The sequence below is a fragment of the Oncorhynchus tshawytscha genome, linkage group LG08, assembly GCF_018296145.1.
Source record: "Oncorhynchus tshawytscha isolate Ot180627B linkage group LG08, Otsh_v2.0, whole genome shotgun sequence".
In the NCBI taxonomy this organism is placed as follows: domain Eukaryota; kingdom Metazoa; phylum Chordata; class Actinopteri; order Salmoniformes; family Salmonidae; genus Oncorhynchus; species Oncorhynchus tshawytscha.
In genome coordinates this window covers 12,154,337-12,170,865 of record NC_056436.1, presented here as the reverse complement: position 1 = coordinate 12,170,865, position 16,529 = coordinate 12,154,337, and the positions used below count along the sequence as shown (strand labels likewise).

Genomic DNA, 16,529 nt, shown 5'->3' with positions numbered 1-16,529 from the left:
TGTTCTTAATGTTTTGTACACTCAGTGTATAGTCAAAACACTGCATGGATACAACATCGGGAAACATCCTGGTGTGCAGTAAAAAAAACTCAAAACACTGCATTGATATAATATTGAGAAACTGTTTTCATTAGAATACTGTACAGATATTATACAAAACACTACATAAACAGAATATTGAAACTGGTTGCTATGGTTACCTGCACCACCTCTGTGGTCATTTCCTGTTTGCTGAACCTATAGATGATGACGTGGGCGGAGACTCCGGCCACACACAGCATTCTGCTCTCTGGGCACCACGACAAAGTCTGGATGGCAAAGGGATCCTCATCCACTATCTCTGTGCTCGGCTTCTCCTCCTTACCGCCCTTTAGAGCCTTCTCAAACACCTTGGCAGTCTTCAGCTTGTACAGTACTTGGAGCATTACTAGGACAGAGGAACGGAGACAATGGGGGTCAGTTAGTCTAGTGTGGTTAAAAGCGTTGGGCAAGTAACTGAAAGGGTTGCTGTTTCAAATCCCAGAGCCAACTATGTGAAAAATATGTCCATGTGTCCTTGAGCAAGGCACTTAACCCTAATTGTTCCTGTAAGTCGCTCTGGATAAGAGCATCTGCTAAATGAATAAAATGTCATGTTAACATATATTATAATGAACTATGAGCATTGATCTACAGGTATCATTGGCTCTACATACTGTATACAAATGAATTACATTTCTTCACAAAAGGGATGAACCGTTGTGGTATTCTTATTTCATCCAATTATATATATATCGAAGGAATCCAATTAAAAAGCATACTCACTTGCAGAAGCATCCCAAAACTTGATTGATCCGTCAGCATGTCTGTTCATTGCAAAGAAGGAAAATGGGATCAGCTGTGTTGGTAAACTCCTATGGTAAATACAGTGCCTTCGGGAACCATTGGCAGCGTTGCTGCACAGCTACTTTCAGGTCTCTCCAGAGATGTTCGATCGGGTTCAAGTCCGGGCTATGGCTGGGCCACTCAAGGACATTTAGCCACTCCTGTGTTGTCTTGGCTTGGGCTTAGGGTTGTTGTCCTGTTGTGGACCTTTGCCCCAGTCTGAGGTCCTGAGTACTCTGGATCAGGTTTTCATCAAGGATCTCTCTGTACTTTGCTCCATTCACCTTTGCCTCGATCCTGACCAGTCTCCCAGTCCCTGCTGCTTCACCGTAAGGACGGTGCCAGGTTTCCTCCAGATGTGACGCTTGGCATTCAGTCTAAATAATTCAACCTTGGTTTCATCAGACCAGAGAATCTTTTTTCTCATGGTCTGAGAGTCTATAGGTGCCTTTTGGCAAACTCCAAGCGGGCTGTCATGTGCCTTTTGCAGAGGATTGGCTTCCATCTGGCGACTTTACAATTTTTAAAATTTATTTTACCTTTATTTAACCAGGCAAGTCAGTGAAGAACAAATTCTTATTTTCAATGACAGCCTAGGAACAGTGGGTTAACTGCCTGTTCAGGGGCAGAATGACAGATTTGTACCTTGTCAGCTCGGGGGTTTGAACTTGCAACCTTCTGGTTACTAGTCCAACGCTCTAACCACTAGGCTACCCTGCCGCCCCGCCCCCAATAAAGGCCTGATTGGTGGCGTGCTGCAGAGATGGTTGTCCTTTGGATAGAGGAACTCTAGAGCTCTGTCAGAATGACCATCAGGTTCTTGGTCACCTCCCTGACCAAGGCTCTTCTCCCCAGATTGCTCAGTTTGCCAGGGTAGTCAGTTCTAGGAAGATAATTGGTGGTTCCAAACTTCTTCCATTTAAGAATGATGGAGGCCACAGTGTTCTTGGGGGCCTTCAATGTTGCAGAAATGTTTTTGTACCCTTCCCCAGATCTGTGCCTTGACACAATCCCGTCTTGGAGCTCTACGGACAATTCCGTCGACCTCATGGCTTGGTTTTTGTTCTGACATGCACGGTCAACTGTCAACAACCTTATATAGACAGGGGCATGCTTTCCAAATCCTATCTAATCAATTGAATGTAACACAGGTGGGCTCCAATCAAGTTGTAGGATGATCAATGGAAACAAGATGCACCTGAGCCTAATTTTAAGTCTCATAGCAAAGGGTCTACTTATGGAAATAAGGTATCTGTTCTTTATTTTTAATAGATTTGCTAAAATCTCTAAAAACCTGTTTTCGCTTTGTCATTATGGGGTATTGTGTGTAGATTGCTGAGGATTTCTTTTTTGTTTAATCCATTTTAGAATGAGGCTGTAACGTAGCAAAATTTGGAAAAAGTCAAGGGGTCTGAATACTTTCCGAAGGCACTGTACATAATTGTAATACAGTTTGTTAGGTAAATGTTGTGCACACCTCGAAAGACTTTTACGTATAGAAGTGCATTATACAATCTCTATGGTTGTTGTTTCAGCCCTCAGGTGTTCGGTAGGTACTCACCCAGTGACGATGATCTCAGGGTAGCTCAGTGTGCCTTGGCCCCAGTTACCACCACTTATAGGCCATTCCTGGAAATACAAAAAAATGCCTTTACTACACAACAATAACCGTGTGACCATATAGATACAACCAAAATATAGAACTACTTACTCTAGAACAGTTTTTTTTGTTTTTTTTAAAGTGGGACACATTACCTTCTTACTGTAACCCTGTCTCTTTTGCCGGGAGCCCACAGAGTAAAGTGCAGGTATGAGTTCAGGAGGGCAGTCAGCAAAGTACTCCACGCACGTCACTGGAGACTCGTGGATCGACAGAGGGTACGGGTTCTCAAATATTGGGTACCTGTCAATCAAAAAGGGGAAAAAGCTGTGGTTGTAAGACCCAGATTCAGAAGACGACTTTATTGTCTAACGTACGCGGATGTCCAATAGAAAGTTGTCTTCTGCTTTTATTCCAACCCCTCTACCCTACTACTGAAGTTAGCTAACAGCAGGACATTGTTCCATGTATTGTGCCAGCATTAGTAAGCATAATGTAGCATATTGTCATTACAAGACTCACCCAATTTGTTCAAGGTCGATGACAACTAAATCCTTTTCCAAGAGGACAACTACAGCATAAGGCTCCTGGAAATCTGTGATGAAGCAGCAAAAACAACAACATTCAACTGTCTTGATAAAAATAAATCCTTATGACAGTGTTAGATATGGAAGCATAAGCTGCCAAAATGTATCACTATCCAATTTGTATTTCAAACTTAACTTACCATTAGGATATGGTGTTTCCGTAACAGTGCTATAATACTGTAACTTACCATTAGGATATGGTGCTTCCGTAACAGTGCTATAATACTGTAACTCACCATTAGGATATGGTGCTTCCGTAACAGTGCTATAATACTGTAACTCACCATTAGGATATGGTGCTTCCGTAACAGTGCTATAATACTGTAACTTACCATTAGGATATGGTGCTTCCGTAACAGTATGGTATGGTGCTTCCGTAACAGTGCTATAATACTGTAACTTACCATTAGGATATGGTGCTTCCGTTCCGTAATGGTGCAGTGCTATAATACTGTAACTTACCATTAGGATATGGTGCTTCCGTAACAGTGCTATAATACTGTAACTTACCATTAGGATATGGTGTTTCCGTAACAGTGCTATAATACTGTAACTTACCATTAGGATATGGTGCTTCCGTAACAGTGCTATAATACTGTAACTTACCATTAGGATATGGTAACTTACCATTAGGATATTCCGTAACAGTGCTATAATACTGTAACTTACCATTAGGATATGGTGCTTCCGTAACAGTGCTATAATACTGTAACTTACCATTAGGATATGGTGTTTCCGTAACAGTGCTATAATACTGTAACTTACCATTAGGATATGGTGCTTCCGTAACAGTGCTATAATACTGTAACTTACCATTAGGATATGGTGTTTCCGTAACAGTGCTATAATACTGTAACTTACCATTAGGATATGGTGCTTCCGTAACAGTGCTATAATACTGTAACTTACCATTAGGATATGGTGCTTCCGTAACAGTGCTATAATACTGTAACTTACCATTAGGATATGGTGTTTCGCAGAGCGTGAGGAAGTCTACGATGGGATAGTCCATCTCCAGGACAGCAGTACTCTTCCCATGCATCACCGTCAGACAGGACCTCCTGCACCCTGTGTCATATGACAGGCCTCCAGACATGACCACGAAGGCGTCCCTGGATATGAAATAAAGACATTCATTCAATAAATGACCTAGACAGATCACATGGTCAAGCATTTATGGATGATTGTTTACTAGGACAAACAATCACTCACCCAGCTCTAGTCGTTTTATACTCCACTTTGAGGATAGGTTTACATGGTTCTGGCTTCTTTCCATCCTTGGGCTGCTTACCTGGGAGGGAATTTTGCAGAGAAAAAACCCCTCAATTTTCTGTACACAGATAAATACAACTGTACTAAGCACATGCGATTAAAAGCACACGTTAACATATTGTACCATAGCCTATAATCTCACTAATTTGGGCATGCTTTCGTATGAGGTGCTGTTTACATCCATCTTTGTCTTCCTGAGGCCATTGTTGTCTGTGTGTGCATCAGAACCTACCGTGTGGTGTGATGGTGATTGTAGGCTTGGCGGGGACACGTACGTTCCATGTGGTCAGAGTTCCATCTGAGTGGCTGCAGGTGAACTGTTTTCCCTCATGGTGCCAGGCTACTGAGTGGATGGCCTGGAGGAGGGGAGGATACTAAGGGTTGACACGGGTCTTCTGGCAGGAATGGGAGTGAAGTTCTAGAGTCAAGTGCAGAACAGAACGGGACAGGATCGACAGTCCACAGGAATGGGCAGCAGTACACAAATAATTCTGAACTGAGTATTTTTTTGGGGGGGGTAGAAATGTGTAATGTGTGTAGGATTTCATCAAAATAAAATACACTGTGTGTAGGCCTATTATAGTTCATTAAAATCTATTTGAAAAAGTATGGTAATTTCTCCCCTTCCGTTGGCTCACTCTCGCTCCAGTTGTAGCCAGTCACTACTTTACAGATGCCAACGTACGTCAGTGAATGATGATTCCTTCGAGAAGAATTGCAACGTCTTGTTACAGCCAAGGACCCATCAATAACATTAAAGCCAATAAAAAGAAAGAGCAATGTAACAAAATGTATTAGAGTTGTCTTTGGCATGAAGGAACTGGGTACGCGGCAGCGGTTTAATCAAATAACAACCGGATAGAGGGACACGCGCCCTGAAGCGGCATAGCTAGCTGTTCTACAACAAACAACGTTACTGTTTAGGCCTAGATGTTCCTTCAAAATGCACTCGGAGACAGTACCAGTTAAAAGTTTGAACACACCTACAAACAGGGGTTTTTCTTTATTTTTTACTATTTTCTACATTGTAGAATAATAGTAGTAACACATTTGGAATCAAGTAGTAACCAAAAAAAGTGTTAAATCAAAATATATTTTAGAATTTAGATTCTTCAAAGTAGCCACCCTTTGCCTTGATGACAGCTTTGCACACTCTTGGCATTCTCTCAACCAGCTTCATGAGGTAGTCACCTGGAATGCATTTCAATTAACAGGTGTGCCTTGTTAAAAAGTTAATTTGTGGAATTTCTTTCCTTCTTAATGCATTTGGGCCAATCAGTTGTGTTGTGACAAGGTAGGGTTGGTATACGGAAGATAGACCTATTTGGTAAAAGACCAGGTCCATATTATGGCAAGAACAGCTCAAGAGAAATGACAGTCCATCATTACTATAAGACATGAAGTTCAGTCAATCCGGAAAATTCTAAGAACTTTGAAAGTTTCTTCAAGTGCAGATTAGCAAAGAGAAACGACAGTCCATCATTACTTTAAGACATGAAGGTCAGTCAATCTGGAAAACTTGTGCAGTCTCAAAAACCATCAAAAGCGACTTGCTTGAGCCAAGAAACATGAGCAATGGACATCAGACTGGTGGAAATCTGTTCTTTAGTCTGATGAGTCCAAATTTGAGATTTTTGGATCCAACCAATGTGTCTTTGTTTATTTGATTTATTTGACCTTTATTTAACTAGGCAAGTCAGTTAAGAACAAATTCTTATTTTCAATGACAGCCTAGGAACAGTGGGTTAACTGCCTGTTCAGGGGCAGAACGACAGATTTGTACCTTGTCAGCTTGGGGGTTTGAACTTGCAACCTTCCGGTTACTAGTCCAATGCTCTAACCACTAGGCTATCCTGTGAGACGCAGAGTAGGTGAAGGAATGATCTCCACATGTGTGGTTCCCACCGTGAAGCATGGAGGAGGAGGTGTGATGGTGCTTTGCTGGTGGCACTGCACACTTAACCAGAATGGCTACCACAGCATTCTGCAGCGATCCGCCATCCCATCTGGTTTGCGCTTAGTGGGACTAGCATTTGTTTTTCAACAAGACAATGACCCACATCCAGGCTGTGTAAGGGTTATCTGACCAAGGAGAGTGATAGAGTGCTGCATCAGATGACCTGGACTCCACAATCACCCAACCTCAGAGTGAAGGAAAAGTGAAGGACCGCAGAACGAAGAAAAAGCAGCCAACAAGTACTCAGCATATCTGGGAACTCCTTCAAGGCGGTTGGAAAACCATTCCAGGTGAAGCTAGTTGAGAAAATACCAAGCATGTGCAAAGCTGTCATCAAGTCAGGGTGGCTACTTCGAAGAATCTCAAATATATTTTGATTTGTTTAACACTGTTTTGGTTTTCTACATGATTCCATGTGTTATTTCATAGTTTTGTCTTCTATTATTATAGAAATCTAGAAAATAGTAAAAAATTAAGAAAAACCCTTGAATGAGTAGGTGTGTCCAAACATTTGACTGGTACTGTACACAATTACACATGTCCATATCATGAGTTCATCTGCCTCTGAGTAAGTAAAAGAGGCCTGCCTTCATTGCCAAAATCTAGTAATGTTGTTGTTATCAGCTGTGTGTTCAGGGCAGGCTACTGTCTGGTGATTAGTGAGCAGCAGCCAAACAGAGCAGTTGCTATGGTTACTCACATGCAGAGCGGGGGACAGACAGACGAGTAGCTAACGGAATAAGTTATTTCTGCACGTAAAAATCAGCACAGGAGGGGAGTGATTTTTATCGGGACAGGACAGGAAAGTTCCAGGGTTATAGAACTGTTGCGGGATCAGGACAGTACGGGAAAAATGCTGACAGGGCAAGACCAATTTGAATTTTCATTCGCGTGTCAACCTGTAGTCCTTTAGCAGATACACAGAGAGAAGAAAAAACACAGTGTGTACTGAGTAGATAGCCTGGAGGATAAAGATACACAGAGAGAAGAAGAAACACAGTGTGTACTGAGTGGATAGCCTGGAGGATAAAGATACACAGAGAGAAGAAGAAACACAGTATGTACTGAGTGGATAGCCTGGAGGATAAAGATACACAGAGAGAAGAAGAAACACAGTGTGTACTGAGTGGATAGCCTGGAGGATAAAGATACACAGAGAGAAGAAGAAACACAGTGTGTACTGAGTGGATAGCCTGGAGGATAAAGATACACAGAGAGAAGAAGAAACACAGTATGTACTGAGTGGATAGCCTGGAGGATAAAGATACACAGAGAGAAGAAGAAACACAGTGTGTACTGAGTGGATAGCCTGGAGGATAAAGATACACAGAGAGAAGAAGAAACACAGTGTGTACTGAGTGGATAGCCTGGAGGATAAAGATACACAGAGAGAAGAAGAAACACAATGTGTACTGAGTGGATAGCCTGGAGGATAAAGATACACAGAGAGAAGAAGAAACACAGTATGTACTGAGTGGATAGCCTGGAGGATAAAGATACACAGAGAGAAGAAGAAACACAGTATGTACTGAGTGGATAGCCTGGAGGATAAAGATACACAGAGAGAAGAAGAAACACAGTATGTACTGAGTGGATAGCCTGGAGGATAAAGATACACAGAGAGAAGAAGAAACACAGTATGTACTGAGTGGATAGCCTGGAGGATAAAGATACACAAGAGAAGAAGAAACACAGTGTGTACTGAGTGGATAGCCTGGAGGATAAAGATACACAGAGCAAAGAGAAGAAGAAACACAGTATGTACTGAGTGGATAGCCTGGAGGATAAAGATACACAGAGAGAAGAAGAAACACAGTGTGTACTGAGTAGATAGCCTGGAGGATAAAGATACACAGAGAGAAGAAGAAACACAGTATGTACTGAGTGGATAGCCTGGAGGATAAAGATACACAGAGAGAAGAAGAAACACAGTGTGTACTGAGTAGATAGCCTGGAGGATAAAGATACACAGAGAGAAGAAGAAACACAGTATGTACTGAGTGGATAGCCTGGAGGATAAAGATACACAGAGAGAAGAAGAAACACAGTGTGTACTGAGTGGATAGCCTGGAGGATAAAGATACACAGAGAGAAGAAGAAACACAGTATGTACTGAGTGGATAGCCTGGAGGGTAAAGACACACAAAGAGAAGAAGAAACACAGTGTGTACTGAGTGGATAGCCTGGAGGATAAAGATACACAGAGAGAAGAAGAAACACAGTATGTACTGAGTGGATAGCCTGGAGGATAAAGATACACAGAGAGAAGAAGAAACACAGTAACTGAGTGGATAGCCTGGAGGATAAAGATACACAGAGAGAAGAAGAAACACAGTATGTACTGAGTGGATAGCCTGGAGGATAAAGATACACAGAGCAGAAGAAGAAAAACACAGTGTGTACTGAGTGGATAGCCTGGAGGATAAAGATACACAGAGAGATAAGAAACACAGTATGTACTGAGTGGATAGCCTGGAGGATAAAGATACACAGAGAGAAAGAAACACAGTGTGTAAGTGGATAGCCTGGAGGATAAAGATACACAGAGAGAAGAAGAAACACAGTATGTACTGAGTGGATAGCCTGGAGGATAAAGACACACAGAGCAGAGAGAAGAAGAAACACAGTATGTACTGAGTGGATAGCCTGGAGGATAAAGATACACAGAGAGAAGAAGAAACACAGTGTGTACTGAGTGGATAGCCTGGAGGATAAAGATACACAGAGAGAAGAAGAAACACAGTATGTACTGAGTGGATAGCCTGGAGGATAAAGATACACAGAGAGAAGAAGAAACACAGTATGTACTGAGTGGATAGCCTGGAGGGTAAAGATACACAAAGAGAAGAAGAAACACAGTGTGTACTGAGTGGATAGCCTGGAGGATAAAGATACACAGAGCAAAGAGAAGAAGAAACACAGTATGTACTGAGTGGATAGCCTGGAGGATAAAGATACACAGAGAGAAGAAGAAACACAGTATGTACTGAGTGGATAGCCTGGAGGATAAAGATACACAGAGAGAAGAAGAAACACAGTATGTACTGAGTGGATAGCCTGGAGGGTAAAGACACACAAAGAGAAGAAGAAACACAGTGTGTACTGAGTGGATAGCCTGGAGGATAAAGATACACAGAGAGAAGAAGAAACACAGTATGTACTGAGTGGATAGCCTGGAGGATAAAGATACACAGAGAGAAGAAGAAACACAGTGTGTACTGAGTGGATAGCCTGGAGGATAAAGATACACAGAGAGAAGAAGAAACACAGTGTGTACTGAGTGGATAGCCTGGAGGATAAAGATACACAGAGAGAAGAAGAAACACAGTGTGTACTGAGTGGATAGCCTGGAGGATAAAGACACACAGAGCAGAGAGAAGAAGAAACACAGTATGTACTGAGTGGATAGCCTGGAGGATAAAGATACACAGAGAGATGAAGAAACACAGTGTGTACTGAGTGGATAGCCTGGAGGATAAAGATACACAGAGAGAAGAAGAAACACAGTATGTACTGAGTGGATAGCCTGGAGGATAAAGACACACAGAGCAGAGAGAAGAAGAAACACAGTATGTACTGAGTGGATAGCCTGGAGGATAAAGATACACAGAGAGAAGAAGAAACACAGTGTGTACTGAGTGGATAGCCTGGAGGATAAAGATACACAGAGAGAAGAAGAAACAGTGTGTACTGAGTGGCTGCTTCATAGTGGATCAGGAAACTCATAACAGCAAGTTGTGATGTGGATCTGAAGACTTTCAGACAAGGAGATCTCTTAACACATTATTTTTCCAACAGAGTGTTACATAAATCAGTCTGAATCCACAATAATATCCATTGCTTACAAATGCATTGATACATTTCCAATGTATATGCTGAATTGCAATGTTTTGCAGTGAAGATTGATAGAGTCGTATGTCAAATCATGAACATAATTGTTCACCGTGTATTTCATTTCTAAATGCAAGTCCCCCTCTCCCCAGTCAGTCCCCACAGGAACCAACAGCCACAGAAAGATGCCTTACCTCATCATGATTGTAGCGGTAGTCAGCTTTTTTGCATTTCAGATCCCACAACACCACGGTCCCACATTCAAATCCAATCAAAATCTGCCACAATAACAAGCAACATGATTATTTTCCTTTTTGAGAATTGGATTTTTAGAAGCAGGTTGTAAATAATCAGCAATGTTCTGAAGCTCTGGAATTAATGAATAATTGATTGATTGATGGCTCTTTGGAAAGTTCCTACCTTTCCCTCATCCATGGGGTTATCACTGATGTGGACCACAGGCCCAGGGTGTGACTTGGAGGACCTGAGGGGGAACGGGGAGATGGAGGAAACAGCCTCACTCTTAACTTCTACCGTCTGTGTGAATCAAACAATGCAATATTCTTATGTCCTTAACTTCTTCTTCCTGGTTTCTATACCAACTTCCCAAGGGCATAGCACAAGGGCATAGCACAAGGGCATAGCACAAGGGCATAGCACAAGGGCATAGCACAAGGGCATAGCACAAGGGCATAGCACAAGGGCATAGCACAAGGGCATAGCACAAGGGCATAGCACAGCAGAATAATAAACACCATCTTTGACAGACTTCTAACTAAGACATTGTACATTTTAGTTATTTAGGAGACGCTCTTATCAAGAGACTTATAGTAAGTAGTGAGTGATTTAGCAGACGCTCTTATCGAGAGACTTATAGTAAGTAGTGAGTCATTTAGCAGACGCTCTTATCGAGAGACTTATAGTAAGTAGTGAGTCATTTAGCAGACGCTCTAATCCAGAGTCACTTACAGTAGTGAGTCAGAGACTTACAGTAGTGAGTCATTTAGCAGACGCTCTAATCCAGAGACTTACAGTAGGAATGGTAATGGGGTATTATTTGGTATGTACACATACTGTAGAAACCCAAGCAGATATAAGGCAGACAGGCAGACTCACAGTTCGATGGCTTTGTTCCACATAATGACGTAGCCTGACAGTGTGAAGGACTCAACGTTGACGATGTGGATGTTTCCTTTCTCTGTGCCGATGTACAGCCATTTACTCTGGAAGGGCAGGTGACAAAACGTGATCCTGTAGGGGCAAAAAGGGAGATCAATCAATCAAGAGTTGCCTCTCAAACGACACCCTATTGTGTATATAGTGCATTACTTTTGACCAGGGACCATAAGGCTCTAGTCAAAAGTGGTGCACTACATTGGGAATAGGGTGCCATTTTGGATGCAGATATGATGATTATTTATTTATTTTATTGACTTTTTTTCTCTCAAGTAGCCCATTCCCCAATGGTGACCAAAGTTCAACCATTTTCTCACAAAAATGAAAAGAATAGAATAAAAATAAGCACGAGGCACAATCTCAACACCACAATACAACACCACTGTTTACATTATCCCTACGTACCTCTCCCGATTGAATTTGAGAGTGTGCAGGATAGCTGGTTGCTTCTGCCGCAGGTTCCACAGGTGAACGCTGTCATCAGCTAAGGCACTCACCAGCGCCCCCTGTTGACGGGGGTTATAATAGGGTTATAAGACCTCGACACAAGTAATACTATAAGAAACAGCAGTAAACATGGTAACAGGACAGGTCAGAGATGGGGTGGATTAAGAGATAATCAGGTCCATAAAATAAAGAACCACATACAGAGAGTCTTGCTTCCACAAAGCCTACATTAGTGTTTAATCAATGTGTTCACTAAAAGCACATTTCAAACAGATGGTTAACATAATGTCTGACTGTAGTGCATGCTAGTGAGACGATAAGACAGACCTATACGGAGAGGAACCTCGCTGAGGGATGGACAACTAAGGATGAAGCGAAAAGGCAATGATACAATCCAGGACTTTCTCAATAGTATTTCCGACTCCATAATGTCTGGCTTTCTCCTCGATTACTTCTCAAAACGCAGAAGAATCCTCCCCTCTGACGTTCTTCTTGAATGCGTTTTGAGAAGGAGGCGAGAACAAAGAGAGGACACAAGGAATCAAGTAAAGACTGTTGAGACACAGGGGAGTGCTACTGGGGAGGGGGACCATAGAGTTGGATATAGGGTGAACAAACACAACTTTACCAGTGGGACTCACCTCGTTGACTAGAAACTGAAGCTGGATTACAGCTGCACCACTGTCATGCTGACAGTAACACTCCACACCCGCACGGCCAAAACTAAACAGTTCAGTCAAGGAAGAGACCATGCTACAGAGATGGACAGTGTGTACATTTATCATCAGCAGACTGATTTGAATAGGCTAAACTGTATCAATCACACAAGGGCACATTTGATTTGTCACCAGCAAGACACATACAGCATTGCACCAGGCCAGCAATAATGTAGATATTCCAAATATACAATCCTTTCTGGCAGAGGCCCAAGTAAACCATGAGATCAATGCAGATATACAGTGATTGACATGAGGCATGGTAGGACTGTATCTGACTTGGCACATGGGGCAGGGATCCTCCTATGCTTACTGTCCATGTTGCTTTTAACTTCAGCAATGAGTCTGTATGATCTCTTTTCCCTGAGCCCATGAGTAAAGAGCTTTAAGAGAGACATTGGTAGAGCCACACCCACCACCTTATCAAATGATCCCATCTACAGAATTTCGAAAGGCATTCAAAACAAGGCATTCACTTGTCTCCCGCCCTCAGATTTCAAAACACTGACCGACTCTGCTCCACACAACAACTAAATCTATTCATACGGTCCAGTCGGCCTTCACCACAGTTGCGGTCCAGTCGGCCTTCACCACAGTTGCGGTCCAGTCGGCTTTAACCGGTTACGGTCCAGTCGGCTTTAACCGGTTACGGTCCAGTCGGCTTTAACCGGTTACGGTCCAGTCGACCTTCACCACAATTGGCACGTTTGAGTTGGGGAGTTATAAATAAAAACCAGTGGACAATGACTGTTATTTATTCATAACCATGCACCAGTCAGCATGGAAGCCAGGCAGGCAGGAAGCCAGGCAGGCAGGAAGCCAGGCAGGAAGCCAGGAATGCCTCCGTCCTCTTGACATTCTGTAGATGGGATCATTTAATAAAGGTGGTGGGTGCTGCTCTACCAAGGTCTCTTTTTGCAGGCAGGCAGCAGAGCTACTGTGGAGTCACCGCTCTTTCTCTGGCTGAATCCAAAATGGCCCCCTTTTCACTAGAAAGAAAGATGGATAGAAAGCAGATTTCACAGAACAGAATAATGATACCGTTCCAATGAAAGGAGGAGCAGGTGCCGTGTGACAGGTGTGAAGTGGACAGCGGAATGAGGAAATGAGTGGAAGTAACATTACCTGCGTACACAGTTGTTTCAGGAAGTAAACCTAAATACTCTGGAGTCACCAGAGGATAACATGTCTATACAACGAACACAGAAGAACAAGACCCGGGACAACACTTTGACTACTCTTCTGTCAACTGTTTTTGATCCTGTATTAGTCTATAAGGTTGTTAACTTATCAAAGCTAATGAGCCAAATTATTTTATAGTTCTGAATTAGTCTATTCTGAATGTGTAAACAACTCAACCTTATTTCAAGATGGAGTTTCACTGCACCCAAAGAGATGTTGGACAAAGAGTAAGGCAACCTAAAAAGAAAAAAATCATTAAAATCAGACAGAGAGCCAGTCAAAAAGATGACAGCTGGCCCAACAGGCAGACCAGTAGGAACACAAAAGCACCCTGACTGCCAGCCTCAGCCTTACTGTACCTGGCAGTGAATATGATAAGCAAATGGAAAGCAGCAGATGGCAGGCACGCTCAGAGATGAGGCCTTCTATGCATGCTAGTGCTACAGTATGCAGTTAGCTTGGATCTGACAGGCACACCGAAATAAAATCTGTATGTCTGAACAGGATTAACAAAGCTGTTATCAAACAACCACTGAATGCCTTGAACAAACTAGGGTGGGGTTACATTACAGCCCAACATACTTCCATTAACCTGGCTCAACTGTGTGTGGGCATCACAATATCGTTTAATCAGAGGGCCATAACGTCACTTCATCAAATTGGCCGTGCTTATATTTGTCCTGTTTCACACAAGTCCCTGTTCAAGTGTGTGGTGTGAAATGGAAATGTGTTGTTTTTTTTTTGCATATCCCACTCCCCCTGAGACACCCTCGGAGAGTGGGGTCTATTAGGGTTAAGTGCCTTGCTCAAGAGAAGATTAACAGATTTCACCTAATCGACTCAGGATTAGAGCTCTAACCAGTAAGCTATCTGCCGCCCTGATGACCAGTGGAGGATAAGGTACCCAATTGTCATAGTTGAGTAAAAATTTAAAAAGATACCTTCATAGAAAGGTATCGCAGCCGGCCGCGACCGGAAGACCCATGGGACAGCGCACAATAGGCCCAGCATCTTCCGCGTTAGGGGAGGGTTTGGCCGGCAGGGATGTCCATGTCTCATAGCGCACTAGTGACTCCTGTGGCGGGCCGGGCGCAGTGCACGCTGACACGGTAGCCAGGTGTAGCGGTGCTGACACCGACACATTGGTGTGGCTGGCTTCCGGGTTAAGTGGGCATTGTGTCAAGAAGCAGTGCAGCTTGGTTGGGTTGTGTTTCGGTGGATGCACGGCTCTCGAACTTCGCCTCTCCTGAGTTCATACGGAAGTTGCAACGATGAGACAAGACTAACTACCAATTGGATACCACGAAATTGGGGAGAAAACGGGGTCAAAATAAAATTATAAAAATGTAAAGTATAAATAATTTCAAATTGCTTATAATAAGAAGATCAGACGACACAATTTTCTTCAATTGTTTTATTTATTTATTTACAGATAGTCAGGGGCACACTACCACACACAGACATAATTTACAAACAAAGCATTTGTTTAATGAGTAGTCCATATCAGAGGCAGTAGAGATGACCAGGGATGTTTTCTTGACAAGTGAGTGAATTGGACCACATTCCTTGCTGCTAAGCATTGAAAATTACTTTCGGGTGTCAGGGACAATGCATGGAGTAAAAGTACATCATTTTATTTAGGAATGTAGTGAAGTAAAAGTAATTTAAAAAATATGAATAGTAAAGTACAGATAAAAACTACTTAAGTAGTACTTTAACGTATTTTTACTTAAGTCCTTTACACCACCACAAACAAAACTGTGGAAATTTCTCATTGCTATTTTATGCAGTTATAAAGGGATGTCATCTCTATTCTCTACACACAATACTTGTCGTCAAGTGAGTGGTGTTAATTCTTCCAAGTCCAAAAGCACTTCATGTTGATTGTCTAGGCCCTAGTAGGCTAAACACTAAAGCTGGATGGCCACTACACAACTTTCAAAATCCTAACATCATTGAGCCTCTCACATTAGAACCACCATCTTTCCTGACATTTTTTTGTGTGTGCGTTGCCAATGTAGTGGTGCGCACACTAAACGATGTGGCACAGAATATGGTCACACACACTACAAGATTCTTCACCTGGTCATGAGGATCCTCATTGCCATTCTGTCTTGCGAAAACCATGATGTGATTAGATTGTTACGTGGCTACGAGCTGTGGCTCAAAGCAGCCTCATAAAAGGTTCAGTCAGACATTCACGCTTGCCATACAGAGTTGAAATACCTAGCCAACAAACTACAATAACATTGCTTGTGAACTTCATAGCTGTAACGATGACATGTTGCCTTCGGTTAAAGGCAAGTACAAACGCATACTAGTATTTCATCGAGTCAATACATTCTGGGTGATTCTGGCTAAAAGAAAAAAGCTCTAATTGGCTATTGCTGATCACCCTTCTCAAAACTTGTCGTTGTGCGTTTCACACTACAAGAGCATTGCAGATTGAGTGCCGGATTTCGGGACGATTGGGCCTGCTCAAAGACGAGATCGGTAACCCTCAGATTCTGCCTTTGACCCGCTCACATTAAACGAGCGTCGGTGACGGCAGCGCGCCCCGAGTAGTCAACGACGTGGGAATTGTGTCTCCGATATCAAAAACTTGTCTGGGACGGCTAAATTGCAGCCAAAATCATGTAGTGTACACCCTGTTTATGAAGACTCCAGCTAACATAGCTGCTGCTTGTGCTGCTGACAAGAATATGTACTATTCATCACCACGCAATCAACTTATCCAATTAGTTCATGTGCTCCACTTCTCATGAAACCCAAAACACATTCTTGTAGCATGACATGGCACAGGATGCTGAGTCACACGTAGCACCCTGGTCCCCATGATAGCATCAGCGGCACTTAACTACTCTTAGTAGACAGACCTGGGTTCAAATACTATTTGA

At 42.6% G+C, this 16,529-nt stretch overlaps 1 protein-coding gene across 8 annotated transcripts in view; it reads right to left on the bottom strand.

Annotated features, from left to right (window-relative positions):
* LOC112255799 (syntaxin-binding protein 5-like) overlaps positions 1-16,529 on the bottom strand; it is a 46,309-nt gene that overhangs the window by 20,440 nt on the left and 9,340 nt on the right. For all 8 annotated transcript variants that reach the window (XM_042325222.1, XM_042325223.1, XM_042325226.1 and 5 more), the window contains exons 3-15: positions 12,376-12,457; positions 11,693-11,793; positions 11,228-11,362; positions 10,532-10,595; positions 10,306-10,389; positions 4,556-4,679; positions 4,264-4,342; positions 4,009-4,163; positions 2,987-3,059; positions 2,620-2,767; positions 2,426-2,493; positions 805-845; positions 201-427 (exon numbers count right to left, since the gene is read on the bottom strand). In XM_042325222.1, the coding sequence (XP_042181156.1) occupies positions 201-427; positions 805-845; positions 2,426-2,493; positions 2,620-2,767; positions 2,987-3,059; positions 4,009-4,163; positions 4,264-4,342; positions 4,556-4,679; positions 10,306-10,389; positions 10,532-10,595; positions 11,228-11,362; positions 11,693-11,793; positions 12,376-12,457 (1,381 nt within the window). The remainder of the gene's footprint in view (positions 1-200; positions 428-804; positions 846-2,425; positions 2,494-2,619; positions 2,768-2,986; positions 3,060-4,008; positions 4,164-4,263; positions 4,343-4,555; positions 4,680-10,305; positions 10,390-10,531; positions 10,596-11,227; positions 11,363-11,692; positions 11,794-12,375; positions 12,458-16,529) is intronic.